The sequence below is a fragment of the Zootoca vivipara genome, chromosome 7 (assembly GCF_965207765.1).
Source record: "Zootoca vivipara chromosome 7, rZooViv2.hap1.1, whole genome shotgun sequence".
NCBI lineage: Eukaryota > Metazoa > Chordata > Lepidosauria > Squamata > Lacertidae > Zootoca > Zootoca vivipara.
Genome location: NC_142590.1, coordinates 45,993,859 through 46,020,313, shown reverse-complemented (window position 1 = coordinate 46,020,313; position 26,455 = coordinate 45,993,859). Strand labels below are relative to the sequence as shown.

Sequence of the window (26,455 nt, the reverse complement as noted above, 5' to 3'; positions counted from 1 at the left end):
GGCCAATGTATTTCGCGCTTCCGGAGCTGGGAACTACTACTCCCATGATCCTTCCGCCACAAGCTTGGTCCTCAGCGGGAAGCGACTGTTCTTGGCGCCTGACTGGAAGCGAGCGAGCGAGCTGGCAATAGGGCTTTTGGCGTGGACAACCCGGCAGCGCGTGAGGCCCTCCCTCCCTCCGCTCTCACTGGGTACCCGGCCCAACTGCCAGTCAATTAGTCCGACTGAGCGGCCAGGGAGGCGTCTCCGCGGTGGTGGCGGCGGCAGCGGCAGCGGTTACCGCCTCAGGCAGATAGTGCAACTCTCCTCGGGGGGCGTTAAGCGGGAGGGGCCGGGCGACTACGAGACCGGCAGACGCCCTTCTGTCTGTCTGTCTGTCTGTCTGTCTGTCTGTCTGTGGCGGGCGATAGGCAGGCACCTCCTCCGCCATTAAGGGCAGAAGGACAGATTCCCCGCTTCCCCAGGAAATTTGCGTCAGTTTATCAAGCCTGTTCTGTGCTCCCTCCCCCTCTCTCCCTCCCTCCCAATAATCCCGCTCAAGGCGGGGCGCAGATAGTCCGTGCGCTTCGCCGGGGCGGAGGCAGGTAGCTTCCATTCACTCTGAATCTTGTTGGGAACCGGCGGGATATTCTTCCCTTATTTCTCTGCTGAGAGCCCCCCCCCCCCGCAATCACCCTTCGATCCCCTGTGGAGGGGAAGCTAGGCTTGTATCCCTTTTGCAGAGAAGCTAATAAGACATCGCGCCTTTAAAAAAGAAGAATATTGGGAAAGAATTCGGCAGCCCCCACCCCCTTTAAACAAAAACAAAAACCCTTCCCATTGACAGGTTGGGCACACGTAGCACTCCCCTTTCCTTCGGGCGAGACACAGGCAGAGAGAACTGCCCTTTCTCGGTTGGGGGGCTGCTCTTCTTTCTTTCGCCCGTCCTTCCACCCCAAGATGCTGTTGCCGCTGTCGCCACCGCCGCCCACCGCCCTGTAGCTGAGCCCCAGTGCAGGGCGAGGCTCAGACCGTCGGCGTGCCGGCGCCATGGAGCGCCGAGGGGAGGCTGCCGCTGCTGCCCTCCCGCAGACCCTGGACTTCACCGTGGAGAACGTGGAGAAGGTGAGAGGTGGGGAGGTACCTGTGTTGGGGTTGCGGTTTAGGGTACCTGTGTTGGGGTTGCGGGATGGGTTGGGTGGAAGTGCCTTATCCTACACCCCAGTTAATTTCCGTACACAGGATTAGGAGCTTTCAATGTGCTCAGGCTTTCAGTGTACATTTGTTTCAGGCAAACCTGTCTTGAGTTCCAGTAGTTTTGTACTTCACCTATTCGGTGGGCATAGCTGCTCCCATCTTGATCTTCTTCAAGGGATTGAGAGTGCCCTTGGCATGTTATTGGTTTCTGACATTGGCTTCATGGTTTTATTTGCACTACTGCAGCCTCAGAATCCCATTGAGTCGCACACACACACACACACACACACACACTCTTTGGAGTGGCAGTAATATTGGTCCTTACATTATGACCTGGGAACCTTTCCTCTGCTTACCTCCTTCTGAGAGAGTATCATGATGAGCCTGGCAGGGGGGTGACACTACTGCTGCTGGCTTGAGGTGGCATTTGCAGAAGTGATGCTCTGCCCTGACAGCATACCCAGGGGGTATCCTGTTACTCACTTGAATCCTTAGCATGTCATAGCCAGAACTCGTGGCACTTTGGGCTTTCTCCTTTAGTTTCACTCCTCAGGAGATACCCTCTAGTCTAGTTGTAGAAAGCAAAGTGGCCTTTGGAAACACACCTGGAAGATGAACTGTTGTCTGGTGACTGCTTTATTCTTTTGGCAGTTGTGTAATCACCTGCCTCTGTCCTCTTTTAGATGTAGGTATAAATGTTCCCTAATTCTCAGGAGTTATTTAAATAGTATTGTAATACTGGCTATGACTCCTGGCATCTCCATGTAAATGGTTCTGATGGCAGGTGATGGGAAAGACCTCTGTCTCAGACCCTGGAGAGCTCCTTCCACTTAGAGTAGTCTGTCCTATATTTACATGAATTTTGTAATGATAGTAACCTTTTATTTTTGAGGGCCTCATTCCCTTGGCAGTAATCTGTCGGGGACTGCATGCTGATCATGGGTGGGGCTGCTACCAGCTTTCCTTTTTCTTTTCTGCCACTTGTTACTTTTATTTTTCTCTCCTCCTCCTCCTCCTTCTCCCTGGCCAGCAGGCTGGGGGCAGGGGGAGATCACTCTTGCCAGAGATGGCTTGTTGAGGGTTTTTAAAAATTGGTTAGCAGGTTGCCCACCTCTGCTATAGGCATACCACAACTTCACTGGCAAATATGCTAGACTAGAGGGAGTGCCACCACTTGGTTCAAGGCTAAAGAGGATCTTACCTATGTAATTGTTCCACATTCCTCCACTGTGATGCTTTTGCAACTGTTTCTCAAAATTCTTTGTGGTGGCCTTGTGCTTCAGATTTATGCAATGCATTTTTGAGAGAAACAACCATAAACTGTAGACAAGTATTTTTATCCCCATGTTGCAGATTGAATGTTGAAGCTGATGAAAAGTAGCTTGTTCAATCTAGTGAGTTTATGACTGGATTGAAGAGGGACTCCCCAGTCAAAGCTCACACTCATAGTCACTACATTGCACTAAACCAGCTCTTTATCTGTATGCAGGTAAACTATCCCTATAATCATCTCTGGACTGTGATGTACTGTATAATGGACATTAACAAGGAGAAGGAGGAAGAATGGATGCTGTGGTACTAGTTACTGAAAGGGCACCATATTTCTTGAGGCTCCAACTTAAGTTGTGGGGCAGTCTGTGTTATGATAATAGCGAAGATTTCACTTTGCCAAGTGATTGTTGTCTTAACTATTGCTGTGTGTTTATAAGAATAAAATTCTACACTTACAAGATAGAAAAGCATGAGCTTGGAGCAGATTTTGAGAGGTTGTTCAGGAATGATACTTACAAATATCTATATCTGTACTGTATCTGTATCTACATAGGAGGCCTATGTGTGTTTGGAGATTTCACTCAAGTGTAAGTAGAACTCCAATCTGCTCCTGTTTCCCACATTGGGCATATGTAAAATTCATTATACCTGTAATTCATTGTGATTAATATGATTTATCTTTAAATGAAAAGGAACATTTCTAGCCTCCAGGTTTTTGAAGAGGGGCTTGAAAATATCTGTGTGAACAATATCTGATGAAATATTGAAATCCAGGGATACATTGTAAGTTTCCTAGGGGCCATGGAACTGGAGCTCTGTGCATTGCATAGCTCCATGTCTAGGAAAAGCAGAATAAGTGCGCTCACTTTGAATAAGTTATACATACTGCAGAAATTTTCTTTTCCTCGTTAGAACTGGGATACTTTGGCCTGAAAGAAATTAAAAAGCAGTTTAGGGTTAGTCCTGAACAGTTTATTTTTCTCCCCTTCTGTTGAATAAAGTTCTGCAGGATGGAAATTGTTATTTCTATTAAACAACACACATCTTCCATTGTGGCTTTGTAGAGTGCTCTGTTATGGACCTGTCACTATTCAGGCAGCTTTAACCTGTCTGTGCTGCCCATTGTTTTTTCAGAAGCACTGGAGCAGCCACTCCCTATTGCACCCTGAATTCTGTCATTCTGCTTGTGTTAAACTGTCACACAGGTTCCAGGCAGCTCACTAGTAGGGATTATGACTTTTAGCCCTCTTCCTAGCAAATTCCAGATAGTGACAACTCACAAAGGTATATCTTTAGCTGGATATGGAACCTGACTTGCTTCCCTTTCTTTGTTTATTAGATGCATAGCCAGGAATGGCAGACTCCTAGTCCAAGGCTTTAGGTCATGATGTTAAAAACCTCCCACTTTCACAGTGCAAATGGAATAAGGGTTTGTGCCTTTCTGCAAAGTTATGTAGCAGCGCTAGCTTTTGTGGCCTAATCTGTTACTGGGTAATGCTGCTTTATAATTCCCTCTGGAAGGAACGCACAGGCAGCTTCTTTGTGCAAGCTGACAATAGAGCAAATGTTGACATCAAGAAAGGTCAGTACACCCCAGGTGGTGATTAGCTCAGCAAGTGCTGGGGTAGAAGTTGGAGCCATCAGGGGTGTGTCAGAATGGCTTCCGCACTGGCTGGGAAGGGCTGCAGTAGGCTCTCAAGGATGCTTCACTCCCCCCCCCCCCAGTCTGTCTCAAACCTTCTTTGCTTCACTGCCTAGCACTGCTTGCATCAAGCTTTCCCATAAGATGCAACTGTTATGCTATAACAGTGGAGATTGGTTGGCTAACTGAGGATGAAGGGTGTAAACAGGGGATTGTGCCATAGTAGTCTGTATTTAGTGCCAGTTTATGCTGCAGGAAGCATTGACTATTGGGGTCAAGATACAGGTTTTTGAGTAGGGCCAAATCTGCCATGCGTTTGTCTCATCAGCCAAGGTTTTTTTTTGCTGCAAGTGGCAGAAGGTGGTACTCTGCCAGGGTGGATTCAGACTGCTTTCTTACACAAGTGGTCAACTTGTGAGGGTGAGTTAGATCGGGGGCCATATATTCCTGTAAAATATGTCACCCAATCCTTTCTTTGGACTGATGCTTCTAGCGAGTAGCCCAGCCCATTTGTACCTTGGGCGACCAGATGCCAAAATTTCCGTGAATCCTTTTGAAGTGCTGCATCTCCCAATGCTTTCCACTGTTGCTTATAATATATTTGTTTCTTGCTTGTAAGTAGTAATTTATAATTATAACGTAATTGGGCTACCTCAGCTTGTATAACAAGATTGTGCTTATCATGTTTTAACTTCAATTTTCTAAATTCCCTAGATAAGCTTTTTTTACTATTCTGACACTCCTTATCAAACCAGGTATGTCTTTTAAACTTTTTATTTTTTATCATACTAGTTGTGGTTATCAATGGGCGCATTCTGTTAATTATGTTCTCATACAGACCAATTACGTTTCCTGTTTCTAACAACAATTCCCCCTTTACTTTAATGAAACAAATTCATGGGAATCCAGGATTTAAATCATATTTCTTGGACCTGTGCATTCCATTTTAACCTCCTATTTCCAAGTATCAGATATTCCATTTCATCCAATAATTTAGGAAAAGCAGGAGAAATGAATGATGTCAGAGATAACTCAAGTGGAAAGTGGTCACTTTCAGCTCTGGGAATTAAACGTGTCTCGGTTAATTGGCACATTATTAGATGTTAGAATATAATCTATGGTGCTGGTAAATCCTCTGGGGGAGATAAAAGTAAAATAACCCTCTTGATCCCCTTGACCGTGCCCATTGCATAACAAAAGGTTATGCTTAATTATAAATTCACAGAGATATTTCCCAGCGCGGTTAGAGATGGTATCCATTGCTGCCCACTGGTAGATTTCGGGTTCGTCCTCCAAGTTTAGTCCAGATAATATTTTATTTTGTGGGGAAACAAGGCCGATCCGGGCATTGAAGTCGCCTCCCAAAACAAGCTGAGGGTTGGGAGACAGAGAGTCTATACTTTCAAGTAGTTGGTCAAGTTTTTCCCAATATGATCTCAGTTCCCCACAAGACGTTATTGGAGGTATGTGCACACAGATACAATAAATATTTCTCTGGAGACTATCAGAAAGGGACAACACTAAAAAATTGGGGGTGGTCAGTGAGGGACACTTTTGAATTGATACATTAAGAGATGTTGACACCAGCACCGCCAGCCCCCCGCTAGGCCTTCCATACTTTACATTTTTAAGAGCTGGTTGAGTGTAACTTGTAAAACCCTGTAATTCGACCATAGTGCCCTCTTTTGCCCAAGTTTCTTGAAGAAAAATAATATCATGTGTCTGTAGATAGGAACGGAAGTCACTATCTTGGATCTTGTTCGGCCACCCTGTTACATTCCATGAGAGAAGTTTAATTGTTTTACAATGATTTACTCTTAGTCAATTGCAGGGCAGGCCAATGTACTCTCAGAGGTTGCCTGTTTTCGAGGCAGCAGGGTATCACTAATGCTAGCAGAATGATCCAGATGTTCGATTATTTCAGTCGTTGTGCATAAAGTATTCATGTTTGCTTACACAAGTGATGTATTTTTGTGATAACAATCCTCTCTGGCCTTGAGGCTGCCTCTTCATGGCAGGTGCCACAGATCCAGGGAGTCAGCATCTAGCCAAACCAATATGCTCATGCCCAGCCCTGAGGTGACTGAGTAGGCTAACCAGCTTTTGCAGGAGTTCCTAGATTTGGTTTGTAGTTATCCCTGTACCAGACATTTAGACCAAAGTAGTTAATGATATCTGGCTGTCACAGGCAGGGGTTGAACTAATACTAGGCACTTCTTTCATATTCAGTGCAGAGCTACCCAACCTCACACATTAGTCTATGAATGAAGAAGCTTAATTGGTTCTGAATGTTTGAATTATCCAGTTCCAAACTTCAGAATGGGTTTAAACAAAGTGAGCAGGGGAAGCTTGGGAAAAGCGACACAAAGGAAGTTAAAACAGTTATATCAATTAAAGTGCAGCTTAGATTTGAACCTTAAGGAACAAGGCATTATATATTTATGTTACAGTGTTCAAAACATTTTTGGGGGTGGGGGGAAAGGTCTTTCTTACTCTTAGCCAGAGAGCAAACCAGGTGGCTTTTCTGTTTCTTAGCCTAGGCAAGCTAGCTTTTCACACAGGAATACTGTACAGACATGATGCAAAAAACTCCAATGAAACCAGGGACGTGCCCTTATATCTAAAGCCTTTTCGGTCTTGTGATAACACAGGCCCATTTGGCTTATAGTGAAGTATTCTGGTTACATTTCACATTGGATAAAGGCTTCAGGTCAGAGGTAAGGGTGTAAGTTGCCATTTTGCACTTTTTATAGGGTGACCCTAAGGAGGTGACTTATCTCCCAGCAGAAGCCAAGGGATGTGAAAATGTATAGAGGAATTATCTTACGCTGTGTGTAATGCAACAATTGTTTGGGGTACAGGGGGGGGAAATGGTTGCACTTTCAATAAGAGGTGTGTAAAAATGCATATTTCTCTGGCTTAAACAAGTTGCTAAAAAAATAGAAAAAAGGAATCTGAAGTTGGAAACACCTCATTTCCACCACTGGAAGACATTGGGTTGAATCTGTATACACATGCACTCCACTCTTCCTATAGCTGTCTTGATGGTACTTTAGGCAGCAGTTCCTGTTAACTTTATGGCTTCAACATCAAACATAACCTTTCTGCATTTGTGTGATTGTTTTGTTCTTAATCCAGTGTGTTTTAATGGTTAAAGTGTTGGGCTATGACTTGGGAGACCAGAATTCGAATCTCTCATCAGCCATGAAGCTCACTGGGTGACCTTGGACTTCTCAGCCAAACTACCTCACAAGGTTGATGTGCGGATAAACTGGGTAGGGGAGAGCCATGTAGACCACGCTGAGCTCCTCGAAGGAAAATGTGAGATATAAATGAAATTAATAAACCAAATCTTTCCACTTTCCCATGCCCTGCTATTCCCCTTTTCTTGTGGGGCATGTGTGTGTATTTGAGGTGAGGGCTGTATCATCTAGGCTCTCTCCCTGGATAAAAAGGTTTTGGTTCCCATCACTTCTAATTTGAGGTGGTGAGCTGCAGGCCTGTGTGATGTGACAGCTGAGACAGCTGCCTTCAGACCAAGATATTGGGGGATAGAAATACAAGTGAATCTGCCTCTTTGACTCTTTAAAAATGCTGTTGCTGATTTACTGTTGTCAAAGTAGTCTGAAGAGCCCCTTCCTTGTCTGCAACTGGGAGTAGCTTTCCTGACCTGCTCCTTTTCCAGTAAATTTCCATAGTACTGAGGATTTCATTGGACTTTCAGGGTATAGTAGCATTTCATTTCAAATGGAAGTCTGCAGAATGATAATGGTTGCGAGTGCAAGCCTTAGCTCAGCTTTCACCGACTGGCGTTGTTTAGTTAGAATCATAGAATTGTAGAGTTGGATGGGACCCTTAGGGTCATCGCCAATCTAACACCCTTTAATGCAGAAATCTCAACTAAAGCATTAATGACAGATGGCTATCCAACTTCTGCATGAAAACTCCCAGTGAAGGAGAGAGAATCCACCACCTTCTGATGGAGTCTGTTCCAGTTGCAAGCTGCTCTTACTGTCAAAAAGTTCTTCCTAATGTTTAATCGGAATCTCATTTCTTGTAACTTAAATCCATCGGTTGGGTCCTAGCCTCCAAAGCAGGAGAAAACAAGCTTGCTGCATCTTCTATGTGACAGCCCTTTAGATATTTAAAGATGGTTGTCTTTCTCATCTTTAAATACCCAACTCTTTCAACCATTCCTCATAAGGCTGGGCTTCTAGATCTTTGATCATTTGGTTGCCTTCCTATGCACATGCTCCAGCTTGCCAATATCTTTCTTAAATTGTGGTGCCCAGAACTGGACACAATACTTTAGGTGTGGTCTTATCAAGGCAGAACAGAGTGGTAATATTGCTTCCCTTGATCTGGACACTATACTTCTGTTGATAACTGGGTCATTTTGTCTTATGCCTGATCTTATGAATCATAGTACCAACATATTGCCTCTCCACTTGCACGGAGCTAGCCCTGGAAGTGCTGCTGCTGAGAGCAGCAAAGCAACAGGTCCAGGAACACACCATCCTAAGGGCATCTTTAGCTCTAACAGTTTTAGGTTGCCTGGCACAACCCTGTGCTGGCATCAGTTAAAAGTGACTTCCCCAAGGACATGCCTCTGCTTGATTTCCAGGGATAGGATGCTGGAGTATTTGGAACAGAGCAAACCACTACCTGTGCATATTGTGGCTTTTTAGGCTTGCTTTACACTGCTCATTATGAATTGTGTTGCAGAAAGTATTGGTGCTGTGCATGTTAGAAAGAAGTTTTTTTGTTCCTGTGTTACAAGATGTCATTGCTCATAGACAATGGGCTTCTGTTTTTTAAGGGTATGTTTGAATTTGCTTACAAAGGAGATTGTGTAGCCTACAGTATTGTGTCGCCTGGTTTCATGGTTGCAACTGTGATCAATGCTGGTCTCTTGTGCCAAGCAAAAAGTTAACCATATATTCTGATGTTCTTGTATACCTCCTAGTTAACAGCAAGTAATAAGTGTTTCCTTCATGACAACAGATGGCCAGTCATGCTAGCCCTTGTCTAAAGCCCATTTTAGAAAGTAAGTGGAAGGGGCAGTTTGTGATGTTTCAGTTTGAGAGTTTATTTTTTTAAAGCAATTTGCTAGCAAGAAGCAATCTCTGACATGGACTGCATATTTCTGTGACTTTTGTAGTCTCGATTCTATTGTAGGGTTAACATTAACTGGCCATATGATCCCATTCTTCTTGTAAATTGTGTGTGTGTACATCCACACCCACACCAAGTGTCTGCAGTACTTTTCTTTTGTAAGGAAGCAGGCTCTAGTGTACTAGAGGTGAAGAATGTGAATCCTTATGTGTTCCTTTGTCTTGAACTTCAGTTGCTGCTCTAACTGTAGGCTTTCTTTCTCCCAGAATCTGCATTCTTTGAACACTCTTCTGTTCCAAAGATCAGTCCTGGGTCATCATTCTTCTTCTGTCACTCCTAAATGTCAAGCTTCAACCACGTTGCAGTTTGAGCCCTAGAACTCTAGAGAAGAACCTTTCTCTAGTTCTAGTCAGTAGTAGTCAACTGTAGCAAGCGCTATTGCTGGAAGCTGCTCTTTTGTTACTGAATTAGCTTTTTTAATAAACTTGTTTTCTGTCTTGTTTTAATTGATTGTACTGTATGTAAGCTGTTCTGCAAGCCTTTTCTGTGAAGACTGGGTACAAACATTCTAAATAACACCATCACAACCATCTAGTCTTCTTAAGCTGTTGGTCTGTTGGTGCTGAAGTCTGGCCCATCTTCCTCTGTTATGTACTTTACTGTCTTTGGGGTGACAGTATGTTGCGTACTGTGGGGGTTGAAGGCAGTGGGTAATGCCAGCAATGTTTTCGACGTGTTGAAGGATGTCATTGGCTGCTGGCAAACATGTCTGGCGGCTTGGTTGGCACAGAACTCTATAATATGGGCCCATCAATATTTGGCTCAAGTAGGTGGGAGGAAAATGCCTGTTATGTTTATGCCTGTATTGTGACAGAACAGAGACTATGGTTGCAGCTGACTGCACTCAGTACTGCAGAACCAGGGCAATGCGCAGCAACCTTTCTCCCTCCTATGTAGATTGCCTGTGCCCTCTACGCCATAGTGGAGAGGGCTAGGACTTTGCTTGAATGAACAGATGATGCTCTGGTTGCTATGGTTCCTGTTGCTTGGTGGCAATTGGCTGTGCTGTTCAGGAGATCAAGATATTGGGTGCTTTGGACAGGGCTGAAAGGAAAGCAATCCAGAATGCCTTCCAGGAGGTGAGGAGTGTTAGTCACTGCAGAGTCAGCAGCCATACAGTCCCTCTTTGGCCCATTGGGTAGGTCATTGGATTATGAGGCCGTATCCTGAGTGTGCACAGTGTCATCATTTTGGTCTCCATTTACTTCAGTTTGATGGAGCAAGAAGTGTGACTCAAACAACTGCATCTCATTTTGATGCAATTCCAGGGAGAGATATTGTATAGGCACACAGGATGGGTTTTGTTGTTTCACTAACCTGGAGTGGCCTCATGTACTCATGCTATCTTTAATTGTTGATATCTGCTGGAACTCCTCTTCTCCCTTAGTCTCTGGGACTTTGAGAATTCAACTTGCTGTTATTTACATAGTGCTGTCAAGGAGACAAACTGCTATTTTCTTACCCTTCAAAAGCTCAGAGGAGGCCTGGAAGGAGGAAGCACTGCACCAGGGACACTGAGCTTGTGGCAATGTGGCAGTTGCTGCTGCTACTTAAGCATCAAAACCCGATATGTTACATTTTCATTCATGCTCCTTTAATAAAGCAAACTGGGGATACTGTACACCCAGTGCAATCTGCTTGAGAGGTCAGAGAAAAGAAATAAATCCTGTTTTGGATCTCTGGTTAAGGCTCAGGGTGTCAATAGCATTGTCTCATCAGTTGAACTACATAAGTATACCATGTGCTGTGGTGTTCATTAGGCGAGTTCTTTCCCAGCAGTGTTCATTTGCTGGCGAGACCTCACTGTGTTGCACTGAAAGTGCCGTGCATGCTGGACTGCTTACAAGATATAACGTTACAAACTTTGCCATTTCTATTGGCCCAAGAATAGCACAGTATTTCAGGCTTTCTTATGACACTCCATTCTGCATCCATTTCTTTAGTCACAAGATTGAACGCTGTATGCCAACTCCTTATGGTGTTGAACCCATAAAACTGGTCTGAGGCTTGAGAAACCATTATTGCCACTTTTAAAGTGCTTGTTTGAAAGATCCCTATAATGCCCTTGCTTCCGTTGTCTAGAGGCAGCGGCTTATGCATGCTGTTACTTTAAGATGCATTATCTGGAGGTTTTGAAGTCTCAGCAGGTCAAGTCATGAGACACTTGTGTAGGGAGACTGTAATATGGTTTAGTTTATGCAGCAATTGAGCTCATGTGTGTTTCTGTGATTGTGTTAGTTATGTGCTGACTACATACAGTAAGTGTGTGAGCAAATTTAAAGCCCGAGTGGTGTAATGTTTATTCATGTACTTAGTAATGTTGGATATCAGCTGCCATTTTGTTGCCAATTCATCCAGCTAGGGACAGCATCCTGGAGCTCTTCAGTCTTGCTGAGATTTCACTATTCTGAATAATTTGGCATCATCTGCAGATTTGGTTGTCTCTCAGTTTACATCTTACTCCAGACCACAATGGACAAATTATATAGCACCAATCCAAATACAAATGGGCATGGTTTACTGTCCTCCTTCATGAAAGCTGTCAAACTCTGCTTTCTGTTTTGGTGTTGGAGGCTCGTAAGAATCTTACAGTTGCCTAACGGCACTCCTTGATCAAAAATATAAATAATTTTATTTTTTATTTTTTAAATGTGTTTATTGATTTTTATAACAGACAACAAATACAACAAAACAACAACAACAAAAAACATTCAAAATACAAAAACACAAAAACACCTAAATACAATTTTTTTTCTTATTTCATAATCTCACTTCTTATCTCATCTAATGACTTATTATAAACCCCCTTCCCACCTCTCGTCCTAAATTATAATTCCAGCTATACCACGTCTCTTTCCTTAACCCTTTCCAGGTCAGACCTTGTTAATCCGTCCTTTAATTTTAATTATATATTCCTTTCATCCCACCCCCGCCCTGGCCTCCAGCAACCCAGACCACCCTCCCAATCTTGCATTCTGTAATTGCTTCCCTTTAACTTTAGTTTCTACCTCACACCCAATTTTTTCCTCCACCTTCCCCCCCAATATGTCTTGTCTTCTATTTAGGCCATGCCCCCCTTCTCTCACCAGAGAAGCTTCATCTTCAACCCAAACTTGAATGTTCCTATTCGGTACCCGATCACCCACAAAAATATAAATAATTTTAACCCTTATATTTCAATAGACTCTTGCTGCATGGGAACCTACTATAAGTTCAGTAGTTAATAGGAATTTTATGTGTGTTTGTAGTCTGCTACAGATTTTACAAGGACCGAGTACAGTCCATGCCACATCTTGAGAAACATCACTGATTACTCTGCAATTTGTTAAGAACTTGACACAAAATCAGGCCATGGCTGCACTCGTTGATCAGCAGCCTGATGCTTTTCTTTGTAGGCACTGTTTAAAACATCTGGAGCTACGGTATATGACTTCATGTTGTATTTTTTCTTTTGCTGCACCTACCCATTAAAATATTTGCATTTATGTTTAGAGACTTCTTGTTTTTACATATGATAAACTAATCAGTTTTGTGGTCTATGTTTTCAACATTTTGCTTTGCTCAAAGCAATGATTTCCCAACCTTTTTAGTATGACGATCCACTATTTATTTGGCATGGTGATCCACTGAATTAGTGTCACATGAGTTTTGTACCTTAGGTCTTCAACAGCTGTCGATTTCATGCATTTTAACTGCACGTTTGCCTATTTTATAACCATTATTTGAGGCATCCAAGCAAAAATTTACTTAATACCCCTATTAATATGGAACTTGTTGAAAAATTTATAATACTTACAGAGATACTCAGTTTTTTATGGGAATGTAACCACCAATCACCTGATTACAGAATATTGCTTCATGAGCTATTAAAAAGTCAAGGGGGAGAGGGGAATTTATAAAACAATTGTTTGGTTAAGTTGAATAATGGATGATATATGTATGAAAATCAATAAAAACTGATTTAATTTTTTTAAAAAAACATGCTATTACACAAGCAGTGTTAGATATTTTGAACTATGAATATTTTAAATAGCTGTATTCCCAATAAAGTCAATTTGGCAAGTATAAGTGGGATGGCTGAGCTTGCACTTGCTAATGAGTAGATCAATGTGGGGATTGATGGTTGTGAAACATAGTCTCATATCATTATTGAATTCATAGCTGTCAAGTTTTCCCTTTTCTCACGAGGAAGCCTATTCAGCATATGGGAATTTCCCTTAAAAAATGGGAGAACTTGACAGCTGTGTTATTGATACATAGCCGGCTACTGTATTTATACTGTCTTCATAGTAGTAATTGCTGAAAAACCTGTGTTGCAAATATATGGACTATCATATGGCAGCAGCACAGATTTTTCTTCATTGGCAAGCTCAGGATACTCAATAGTAGCTGAGTAATTTTGGTAACCTGAACCCAAAATTCAGATAACCTCACTTCCAAAAATGTATCTTTGAGGGCCCAATGAGTTATTCCTTTTGCACAAAGACAGGTTTGTGACATGAGTTGCAAATGGGTTTTGCACCCATTCAAACTTCTCTGTTTATTCAGCAGAAAACTATTGGACAAATCAAACCACCCTTGGCTTAACTGTTAACTCACTGGCAGTCTGCTACAAGGTACAGGGAGTTGTTTTGAGTGACTGCTACAGCTCGCCTCTGATGGGCAGGTGCACAGTTTTTCTGAGTGAGAGACAGAAAAGAATTTACTAGCTATGTAAGGAAGAATTTACTGGCTATGTAAAGAAAGTGAACTCCAAGGCTCATTCACACTTCCATTTGCCCCTCTGCTTCCTCTGGGGAAACCCCCTCGTTGCCACTACATTGGAGCAGATGTCAGTCGAGTTTTCTGCAGATTGACATTTGCTCTGATTCAGCAGTGAAGAGTGGGTTTCCCCAGAGAAAGTGGTAGGGCAAATGGAAAACCACCTGGACACATGCCTAGAAAGCATGGGACAAGTAGAAAACCTTTCAGACCTGTGCTTTCTAGGCACTGGACAAGTGCGGAGTAGCCCTTAGCTATAACTCAATGTATCCAGGAAACATCCACTACCAAGGTGGACCAGACTGTTCTTCCCGTATGTAAAATACAGAAATAAAAGGGTTTGCTTGGTGGGGAATATTGCATTGTGTGTTCAGCAAAGTGTCACTGAAAACTGGGTTCACCTAGATGTAACAGCACCATGATGAACAGGTATTAAGCAAAGGATGGGGTGGAGGTGATTCTAATGTATAGAAGCAGATAATAGAAAAGGGGTTCTGAATCTTCTGTCTCAGAATTGCCACCCAAATACTTTTCTCTCTTCATGTTTTGGAACCCAACTTAGAAATAAGCAGCTAGGGCAGAGGAAGTGTTCAGCAACTTCTTCCATTTCCCCCTTTTCCTCATCAAATTGCTGCTCCCTTATATTTGTTCTCTACCATTCCTAGTTCTAAAGCAAGAGGCTGCTGCTTTCACATCTAGTTACCTCTTCATTGTGGAAGGATATTATTATAGCACTAAAGGTCTGAAATAGTAATTAACACTTTCTGTTCACTGACTTAGAATCCCCTTATCCTGAATTTCTTCTGTTGAGGGCAGTTGAGACTTTTACCAGCCCCCAACTGCTGTATTGTGCTTGATTGTATGGCTATTTGTAGTATTGTCCCCACTCAACCATATTTGCCCTCTTCTGATCTAAAGAATGGGAGAGCAGGGTTGTTACTCTTTTTGTAATATGGAGAGAGTTAACATTTCATGAACCAGGTACCTAACAGTAAGGGATCTGGATTTGGCTTTTTACTGTCTTACAAGCATATATAAAATAGTGGCTAAGTTGCTATTTTCTGCCTTCTAGGCCCTCCACCAGTTGTATTATGACCCCAACATTGAAAACAAGAATCTGGCTCAGAAATGGTTGATGCAAGCCCAAGTCTCACCACAAGCCTGGCACTTTAGTTGGCTACTTCTCGATATGGACAAGGTGCCTGAGATCCAGTACTTTGGGGCCAGTGCCCTCCACATCAAGATTTCACGCTACTGGAATGACATCCCAGCTGACCAGTATGAAAGCCTCAAGTCACAGCTCTTCAGCCAAATAACCCGTTTTGCTAGTGGTTCCAAGATTGTGCTCACCCGGCTTTGTGTGGCACTGGCTTCATTGGCACTAAACATGATGCCAGAGGCCTGGCCATGTGCTGTTGCTGATATGGTGCGTATGTTTCAGGCAGAGGACTCTAATGTTGATGGGCGAGCACGCTGCCTAGCACTCTTAGAGCTGCTGACTGTTCTGCCTGAGGAATTCCAAACCAGCCGCCTGCCTCAGTACCGTAAGGGGCAGGTGCGTAGCGTCTTGGCACAGGAGTGCAGTTCTGTCTTCCCCCTGCTAGAGCAATTACTACAGCAACAAGACTCTCCCAGCTTCATTAAACAGAAGGTGCTGAAGTGCTTCTCGAGCTGGGTGCAGCTAGAGATTCCCTTGATGGAATGTGAGAACTTGATCCAGGCAGCCTTCACCTCCCTGCGCGATCCAGAACTCTTTGATACAGCTGTGGAGGCCATTGTCAATGCCATTTCCCAGCCTGATGCTCAGAGGTAAGTGTTGGTTCCAAATTGTGGGTCAGTTGTGGTTACAGAAGGTTTGCAGCCTCCCCTGTAAGCTGGCTGTTTCCACATGCAGAAATCAAGGGGAGAACCTGTATTGACAGAACTTTCGATCAGCTTTCTCAACCACACTCTGATTCTAACAAAGAGGTTATAGAATGTGCTTGTGTAGAGTTTCATATCCATGGACAGTACATAAATTTTGCAGGTCTTCTTGAAGATGGGCGAGGGAGGAGATTGAGGAACTCTTGAATTGGCGCAACCATTGGCAAGCAAGGATCAACCTTTTGTGGACTTCTGTTTTTAGTTACTACATATCAACCAATAAAAACAGAATTACATAGTGCTGAAATTAAGCTAAAACTAATCTTATTAACTTTCAAATAACCACAAATGGTTGATTCTTGTGAGACAGAGTTCTACCAAGCTTCAAAACAGACATTCTGTAGCCACAGCCAATCTACAAGAGCATCTGTTGGTTCTTTTCTAATATCAACTAGGAAAGGATGTCATACATCCTCTCATAAGCTTCAAGAGAGTTCATGGAGTGGCCAGACAGCTCAGCTTTGGGCCCCTACCAATTAGAATCTTGCATTGGGCCTTCATCCAGGTCTTAAATCACCTCTCTGTTAATTCATTTGCTGTGACTGTTGGTTGTAGTTCTTTGTCTTGTGTGATATGAAAGGTGAAGAATGGAGGAATTCACCTTTTTTTCTGTAGAAGTTCACTGATGTGCATTAATTCAGTAACCCCTCTGGGCACAGTATGGAATCTAAGTGAGTAGGGGAATTGTCCAGGACTATTGGTCTGTTTCAAAATCTGTTAATGACTAGCAGAGCTAGAATCTGTTGTGACTACATTGGTGTGGTTCTGGATGCAAACATAATTGGGAAGCTTCTGTTAGCAGACAGAGCCTGTGATATAGTTTGCTTCCTATCTACTTTCCTCACCTCTCTTTCCTTCCCTACTCCCAACACCCCTCTTTCCCTGATTGTATTTGTTCATAGTACAGATTACATCCTTGATGTCTGGGAGCTAGAGGCCTTGCCCACAGTCTCATCAACAAATGTTGGTTTTTTTGTTTTGTTTTTAAGGAAATGAGTGCTGTGGTTCTTCAGGTGGCAGAACTTTTCATGACAACAGATATTATAGGCTTGGAAATGTATAACATGCTCAATTTAGATAAATGAAAATTATAGGGAACATGATACCAGTGTTCAAATATCTAAAAGGATGGCAGAGTAAACCACTATTTACCAGGGCTGCTGGAAAAAAGAGAAACATTGGCCTTAAGTGGTAATAGAATAGACTTGAGTTAGATTTCAAAAATACATTTTTCATAAGAATAAAGGTGCAATAGAACAAATTCCCTAGGGTTGAAGTAGAGCAGGATTCGGGACCTTAAACCCAGAGGCCAAATGAGATCCTCCAGGTTTCTCTATCTGGCCTTCAAGATGCTGCCCAGGCCAAGCCCCTTCCCCAGGCCACACCTCTCATCAGCTGTACTCCACTCCCTCCTCAAGTGCTTATTTTTGGGGCTGAAATGTGTCCTTGAACTGTGATTGATAATGTGTCTTGCCTGGATGGGGAATGGAGAAATAGGTGTGGATGTGTAAAAATCTGACTTTTGCATAGCTGGAATGTGGTCTATTGTACAAAGTCACAGCTGTTGCTTTGTTCACTTTTGCCTCTGACCCTATTTACTACTGGCATGCAACCCCATGAGAGATATGGCCTTTGGGCTGAAGAAGTTTTCCCATCCCTGCTGTAATGCCTCATTCTATGCAGTTTTATGAGAGAGCTGGATGAGCATTGGTTGCGTATGCATGAGTTTAAGATGTTAGAGTGGTGATCCAATTTAGCCATACTCTTAATAGACCCATTTAAATCAGTGGACAAGCCCATTGATTTCAGTGGGTCTACTCGAATGAGTATGGCTAACATTGGATAATCACCGTTATACTCTTTTGCATTTTCTTAGTGGTTGCCAAATTAGAATTATAAAGTCAGGTGTATAGTAAGGTAATTATTTCACTTGTATTCAAGTGTGTTGTGACACTGGGGGACATATTCAACTAAACTGTTGCTCTAGCAGGAGCCAGTGAAACGAGCACAATGGGACATCTCCCCCCCCCAATATATACCCCTGTGCCATCCCCAGATCTACTTCAGAGGGTTAGAAGAACCCCCACAACAGTGGGGGGGGGCGGAGATTGTTTGTCAGACAAGTATAAATGCTTGTGCTGATGGAACAATTCCCTTAGCACTAAGTTGATTGAAACCTATTCAAAATGGACCAGAAAATGAATTTATTAATCCTCTTTAGCAGTCATATTAAATTCTGAATTATGCTTACTGCTACCATCCACCATTTATTTAAACTCAATCTGCTAAATGACTTAAAAACCACTAGCAAGGACTAATTTAGATGTGGCAAGGAATCTATGTCCTAGTTACATGATTTGAGGCGGTTCAGCCACTACTAGCTACACCAAAGTGGTACATACAGAAAGACAAATACCCTCAACAACCTTATACTTACCATGAGGAATTATGGAGATCACACATACACAGATGTAGTTGCTGTGTAATGACAACAGGGAGCATTCTTTAGTACCAGGAAAAATATACAAGGTAGTCATACCACTCTCATTTCACTGAAATCACTTAGAAGGTATCTGCACATTTTGCTCATAGAGACTTTTAGAAAAAAAACAAATGAAAGCCAAGTCTAGGGCACCTGCCCAGTGGCACCACTGGAAGCCTTCATAGGTGCCATGTTGCCTGTAGCAACCACTACATGAGAGAGAGGATCTTTTTGTGGTGGCTCTGCACTTCTGGAATATTTCCTTGTCAGGATTCATAAATCATCGACCCTAGAAGCAATTAGGAGAGCACAAAAATGCAATCTGTTCTCACTGGCCTTTGCTTGAGACTGTGTTTTGCTTCATGCTATAGGTAAAGGGACCCCTGACCATTAGGTCCAGTCATGACCGACTCTGGGGTTGCGGCGCTCATCTCACTCTATTGGCCGAGTGAGCCGGCGTACAGCTTCCAGGTCATGTGGCCAGCATGACAAAGCCGCTTCTGGCGAACCAGAGCAGCACACGGAAATGGTGTTTACCTTCCCGCTGTTATCTACTTGCACTTTGACGTGCTTTCGAACTGCTATGTTGGCAGAAGCTTCATGCTATAGCTGGTGATTTTAGACTGTATTTTAGTTACTCCATAGAATCATACAAGTGTAGAGTTAGAAGGCACCAAGAAGATCATCTAGTCCAACCCCCTGCAATCCAGGAATCTCAACTGAAGCATCCATGACATATGACCATCCAGCTTCTCCTTACAAACCTTCAGTGAAGGAAGATCTGCCACCTTCCGAGGGAGTCTGTTTAGCTTTGGGTTGGCTGAATGTTCATTATTTTTTTAAAATATGAAGCATTTATGAAGAATGCTTTATGAAGCATTCTTGTCATTTTTGCATTGTGCCTTGAGAGGGTTTTTGTCCTTAAAAGTGGCCTAAAAATATTCTAATTCCCCCTGTTTGTCTGTCCCCAAAATAAGAGCTTAACCAAGGTCAAAAGAAACTTAAAACACATCACTAGCAAATATTCCAATCCATTGCTCTTTCAGTGTTTGCATCATAACTATGCGTTTCAGGGATCAGAATACAGGCCACAGAATAGCACTGGCACTCACTCTCAGTCATTCAGTCTTTAATGTTTTAACCCTAGGTTACAACAGAAGCCCTCACTACCTTAGGGAATAAGTAAGCTTTTGTGTAGAAGCCCAAAATGATAGACACTGGGTGCCATTAGGTGGACACAAGGAAAAATGTGACATAGAGAAAGTGGTTAGCAGCAGGGCAAGATAGTGATTGTATAAGCTTCCTAGGGAGGGAGCAAGAAGGGGTGGGTGGGTGCATGCAGTGGCATTGTTTTCAGTAGAGAGCCGTGAGGAATGAGAGGAAGTTGAATAGAAATATGATTCTTGCTGGATCAACAGGATTAAGCTCTGTTTCTCCTTTCAGTCTCTGTTGCTCCTAAGAATCTTCCTTGACCTCTCTCTTTTTTATGGCAGTTGCTTGGAGTATGCTGCTGCCCCCCCCCATTGCATTGTCTGTGGATGCTTGCTGGCAGCCTTGATGCACATGCTTTTCTGTTGTCGGCAACCACTGGAGCTGGCGCACTTCCCCTCCTCCATCCACTTCAGTTTTTGCACATAGCAATGCAGAACTGGATTCATTTGAGTTGCCCCTCGGGGCACAAATGCTGCCTTCTTCCTCACCTCCTTCCTACATTTGCAGCTTATTGAGCAGCCTGACCTCTCTACCCCAGGCTTCTAAACACCAGTGACTTGACCACATACTTTTCCCTTTGCAGGATATTGCAGTATATTCCTAGTGAGTGTGGATAGATGGGCATCTGTCTACTCGCTTAGGCTGCTTTCAAACCAAGTCCTGGCATTCCATGATATGTCCCAAGTAAATTGATATGAGGGTGGTCCTAATTGTCCTGAGAGCTTAAAAAAATGATGGAGGAATTGGGTCTCCAGTGCAGAACTCAGCCTTGAAGGTGATGTTAGTATATGGATGTCCTTTGAACTGTTTAGTGCTGCATGCATGCACATTGGTGTGTTCTTCCACCTGTATCTATGGGCTGCATGTGCGGTGGGGGCAGGCATGCGAGTGCAGAATAGCTGTGTCTCCAGATAATATGCCTCAGTAGCCAGGTAACTGACAGCTGGCCGATTAGCCGCCAGCACAGCCTCTCTCTGGGGGCCATCCTTTGCTCTTCCCCTCCATTTCCTCTGTGCTTGTTGTCATGGTTACAATCACTTATTGGCAGCAGCAGGGAGATTGACAGGCATGAAATTGCTTATATGGTGCTGGAACGCTGCTGTGCACAGGGAGGCAGTAGCTGCCTGGATGCCCCCAGGAGACCACTGTGTGAGCATTGTACTTTTGATTTTAGGAAATGGATATTCAAGGGTCTTGACTCTTTCAGCCCCCCCCCTTTACCAACAGATTCTTCAGATGGAATAATTTCTGTGAATGGCATACAGCTTTAAATTTGTATTCCATTTCAGAATATGTTTCATCCTGAATGCATGAAAATGTTGACTTTGAAATGTTATGGAGTAATGGAACTATACAGAAGGAAGGACAAGCACTGAGCACTGTGAGTAGACCAGGGAAGCCAGAACAGCGAAACCATATCCAGAAGTTTGAGCAGAACCCACTCACCCTTAAAATCTGAGTTCAGATTTTACATTCACCTGTAGCTGGTGATGTTGAGTTTTTGCAGCAAAAACAAAAGTCCTTTACATTTATGTATTGGTTGAATTTTAAGGGTCATATCTCAGTGGAAGAGCATCTGCCTTGCATAAGAAGGAGATAAAGTACTACAGAACTTTAAAAAGACATCTGAAGGCAGCCCTGTATTGGGAAGTCTTTAATGTTTAATGTTTTGCTATGTTTTATGTGTGCTGGAAGCTGCCCAGAGTGGCTGGGGTATAAATCATAAAATTATTGTTGTTATCAAGAAGGTCCCAGGTTCAATCCCTGACATTTCCAGCTAGAGCCAGAAATGTCTGTTTGCTCAAATCTTCAAGAGCTGCTACCAGTCAGTGTAGACAGTACTGAGCTAGATGGGCCGGTGGTCTGACTCAGTATAAGGCAGTTTTCTATGTTCCTGCCTGTGGATTGGGCCTATGCATGTATGGGCACCCACCTCATATATTAAGTGGTGTGTGTGGTGAGAGGGAAATGCACAGCTGCATCTCCACCAGAGTTATATGTTTTAATCCTGGTATCTAGTGTGTGCTCATTATTTTAAGTGTTTAGATAACCCTCACAAAGCAGTTTGTATAAATCATTTAAAATAACATGCTTCAATTAAAGTACAATGACAGTGAACATAAACAGCAGGGGGAAAACAAAAGCCAGATAAAACCATCATTTGAGACTAAAAGACACTAAAGTGTATGGTTGAATGAAAAGATCCTCATTTGGTATGGAAAGTAAGTAGAATTAGCACCAGGCAGACCTCCTGGGGAGAGCATTACAGAGACAGGGCATCACAGTAGAAAAGGCCCCATTGTGCATCACCATCCATCTTGCTTCAGATGGGGGAGGGCACAAAAAGCCTCAGAGGATCTTAAAACTCTGGCTGGTTCATGTGGGAGGAAGTAGTTACTGAGGTATCTTCATCCCAAGTTGTTTAGATCTTTAAATAGCACAGTGAATTTGCTCTGGAAATCAATGCAAGAGCCAGTGCAGTTGTTTTAAGGCTGGCAAGATGTGTTCCATATATCTCATTCCAAGTAGTGCAAAATATGGCAACTAGGTTACTTCCAAACTTCCAAACTCTTCAAGGTCAGCCCTATATGCAATACATACCGGTATTGCATATGCACCCCTTCATGGATCAATGCCTTGTCGTGGCGAAGGGGCTTGAATAACTCAGAGAAGCTATGAGCTATGCCATGCAGGGCCACCCAAGATGGACAGGTCATAGTGGAGAGTTTTGACTAAACGTGATCCACCTGGAGAAGGAACTGGCAAGCCACTCCAGTATCCCTGCCAAGAAAACTCCATGGACAAAGACAACAGGCATATAAAAGTTATGACGCTGGAAGATGAGCCCCTCAGGTCGGAAGGCGTCCAACATGCTACTGAGGAAGAGCGGAGGACAAGTACAAGTAGATTCAGAGCTGATGAAGCGGCTGGGCCAAAGCCGAAAGGACGCTCAGTTGCGGATATGCCTGGAAGCGAAAGGAAAGTCCGATGCTGTAAAGAAAAATATTGCATAGGAACCTGGAATGTAAGAACCATGAGTGGAGGTAAGCTGGATGTGGTCAAAAATGAGATGACAAGAATAAATATCGACATCCTGGGCATCAGTGAACTAAAATGGAAGGGAATGGGCGAATTCAGTTCGGATGACTATCATATCTACTACTGTGGGCAAGAATCCTGTAGCAGAAATGGAGTGGCCCTCATAGTCAACAAAAGAGTGGCAAAAGCTGTAATGGGATGCAATCTCAAAAATGACAGAATGATCTCGATACGAATCCAAGGCAGACCTTTTAACATCACAGTAATCCAAGTTTATGCACCAACTACCGGTGCTGAAGAAAGTGAAATTGACCAATTCTATGAAGACCTACAACACCTTCTAGAAATGACACCAAAGAAGGATGTTCTTCTCATTACAGGGGACTGGAATGCTAAAGTAGGGAATCAAGAGATAAAAGGAACAACTGGCAAGTTTGGCCTTGGAGTTCAAAATGAAGCAGGGCAAAGGCTAATAGAGTTCTGTCAAGAGAACAAGCTGGTCATCACAAACACTCTCTTCCAACAACACAAGAGACGACTCTACACATGGATATCACCAAATGGGCAGCATCGAAATCAGATTGATTATATTCTCTGCAGCCAAAGATGGAGAAGCTCTATACAGTCAGCAAAAACAAGACCTGGAGCTGACTGTAACTCAGATCATCAGCTTCTTATAGCAAAATTCCAGCTTAAACTGAAGAAAGTAGGAAAAACCACTGGGCCAGTAAGATACAATCTGAATCAAATCCCTTATGAATACACAGTGGAAGTGAGGAACAGGTTTAAGGATTTAGATTTGGTGGACAGAGTGCCTGAAGAACTATGGATGGAGGCTCGTAACATTATACAGGAGGCAGCAATGAAAACCATCCCAAGGAAAAGGAAATGCAAGAAAGCAAAATGGCTGTCCAACGAGGCCTTACAAATAGCGGAGGAGAGGAGGCAAGCAAAATGCAAGGGAGATAGGGAAAGATACAGGAAACTGAATGCAGATTTCCAAAAAACAGCAAGGAGAGACAAGAGGGTCTTCTTAAATGAGCGATGCAAAGAAATAGAGGAAAACAATAGAATGGGGAAAACCAGAGATCTGTTCAAGAAAATTGGAGATATGAAAGGAACATTTCGTACAAAGATTACCATAATCAAGGACAAAAGTGGTAAGGACCTAACAGAAGCAGAAGACATCAAGAAGAGGTGGCAAGAATACACAGAGGAATTATACCAGAAAGATATGGAGGTCTCGTACACCTCTGGTAGTGTGGTTGCTGACCTTGAGCCAGACATCTTGGAGAGTGAAGTCAAATGGGCCTTAGAAAGCATTGCTAATAACAAGGCCAGTGGAAGTGATGATATTCCAGCTGAACTGTTTAAAATTTTAAAAGATGATGCTGTTAAGGTGCTACACCCAATATGCCAGCAAGTTTGGAAAACTCAGCAATGGCCAGAGGATTGGAGAAGATCAGTCTACATCCCAATTCCAAAGAAGGGCAGTGCCAAAGAATGCTGCAACTACCGCACAATTGCGCTCATTTCACACGCTAGCAAGGTTATGCTTAAAATTCTACAAGGCAGGCTTAGGCAGTATGTGGACCGAGAACTCCCAGAAGTGCAAGCTGGATTTCGAAAGGGCAGAGGAACCAGAGACCAAATAGCAAACATGCGCTGGATTATGGAGAAAGCTAGAGAGTTCCAGAAAAACGTCTACTTCTGCTTCATTGACTATGCAAAAGCCTTTGACTGTGTCGACCACAGCAAACTATGGCAAGTTCTTAAAGAAATGGGAGTGCCTGATCACCTCATCTGTCTCCTGAGAAATCTCTATGTGGGACAAGAAGCTACAGTTAGAACTGGATATGGAACAACTGATTGGTTCAAAATTGGGAAAGGAGTACGACAAGGTTGTATATTGTCTCCCTGCTTATTTAACTTATATGCAGAATTCATCATGCGAAAGGCTGGACTAGATGAATCCCAAGCCGGAATTAAGATTGCTGGAAGAAATATCAACAACCTCAGATATGCAGATGACACAACCTTGATGGCAGAAAGCGAGGAGGAATTAAAGAACCTTTTAATGAGGGTGAAAGAGGAGAGCGCAAAATATGGTCTGAAGCTCAACATCAAAAAAACCAAGATCATGGCCACTGGTCCCATCACCTCCTGGCAAATAGAAGGGGAAGAAATGGAGGCAGTGAGAGATTTTACTTTCTTGGGCTCCTTGATCACTGCAGATGGTGACAGCAGTCACGAAATTAAAAGACGCCTGCTTCTTGGGAGAAAAGCAATGACAAACCTAGACAGCATCTTAAAAAGCAGAGACATCACCTTGCCGACAAAGGTCCGTATAGTTAAAGCTATGGTTTTCCCAGTAGTGATGTATGGAAGTGAGAGTTGGACCATAAAGAAGGCTGATCGCCGAAGAATTGATGCTTTTGAATTATGGTGCTGGAGGAGACTCTTGAGAGTCCCATGGACTGCAAGAAGATCAAACCTATCCATTCTTAAGGAAATCAGCCCTGAGTGCTCCCTGGAAGGACAGATCGTGAAGCTGAGGCTCCAATACTTTGGCCACCTCATGAGAAGAGAAGAATCCTTGGAAAAGACCCTGATGTTGGGAAAGATTGAGGGCACTAGGAGAAGGGGACGACAGAGGACAAGATGGTTGGACAGTGTTCTCGAAGCTACGAACATGAGTTTGACCAAACTGCGGGAGGCAGTGCAAGACAGGAGTGCCTGGCGTGCTCTGGTCCATGGGGTCACGAAGAGTCGGACACGACTAAACGACTAAACAACAACAACAATTGCATATGCATAATCTGAATGGGATTTTCCTAGAACATGAATAATTGTGGTTAGCTTGGTTGTACCAAGTAGTAGAGTAGTAAAAGGTATTTTGTACCACTGAGGTTACTTGGACATCCAGAAATAAGGCTAGATCTCATAGCACCTCCAGACTGTGTATCTAATGTACTAAGGCAGGCAAACCACCTACCAATAGAATTTCTAACTTGTCGTGATTGAGCTTCAGTACATTGGTCCTCATGCAGCCAATTACTGGTTCCAGGTACCAATTCAGCACTTTTACAAGCCACAGCTCACCAGCTGAATTAGAAGGAAAAAAAATGATAGAGGTGGATGTCAAGTGCGCCCTAAATTCTCAAATCTCAGTAGTTTCATGTAGATCAGGGATAGAGAACACATGGCCCTCCTGATGTTGGTGGACTCCCAACTCCCATCGGTCTCAGCCAGTGTGTGTAATGGTCAGGGATGATGGCAGCTGTCCTTCAACATCTGGCGAACCACTGGTTCCCCATTCCCAAATAGATGTTGGTATAACATGGGAAGGGCAGGCTAGAGTACTTTGAAACAACATGGCATGACTGTCATGGGTCACAGCAACAGTCCAGCACCATTACCTTCTAGAACTGATGCTTCAGGTTGGTATGGAATTGCCAAAGTGTGGTTCCCCTGATCTCCCCCAGTGTAGCCAATCTAGAAGGATAGCAATGTCAATAGTATTGAAAGTCATGAGGTGTATAGTTGAATTAGCAGGGTCTCATTCCCTTGGCATAGATTACCCATAAGGGAGACTAAGACAGTTTCAGTTCCAAAACCAAGCTGGAAACTAATTTGAAATGGCCTCAGAATAATAATGTTGCTCTGGGGAGCTACAGCCCTTTTCAGCACCCTATTTTCTAGGTTTTAGCATGTGTCCTAAACAATCAGTTATTCTTCTAGCATGCAGTATAACAACAACATCACCAGCATCA

At 43.2% G+C, this 26,455-nt stretch overlaps 1 protein-coding gene across 2 annotated transcripts in view; it reads left to right on the top strand.

The window, feature by feature from the left end:
* The first annotated feature begins 66 nt into the window (after positions 1 to 66).
* IPO13 (importin 13) overlaps positions 67 to 26,455 on the top strand; it is a 49,076-nt gene continuing 22,687 nt past the window's right edge. Inside the window, exons 1-2 of one of the 2 annotated variants that reach the window (XM_035124373.3) lie at positions 67 to 1,104; positions 15,099 to 15,835. In XM_035124373.3, coding sequence (XP_034980264.3) covers positions 1,030 to 1,104; positions 15,099 to 15,835 — 812 coding nt within the window. In that variant the 5' untranslated portion in view covers positions 67 to 1,029. The remainder of the gene's footprint in view (positions 1,105 to 15,098; positions 15,836 to 26,455) is intronic. The other variant, XM_088674098.1, reaches the window with a different exon arrangement.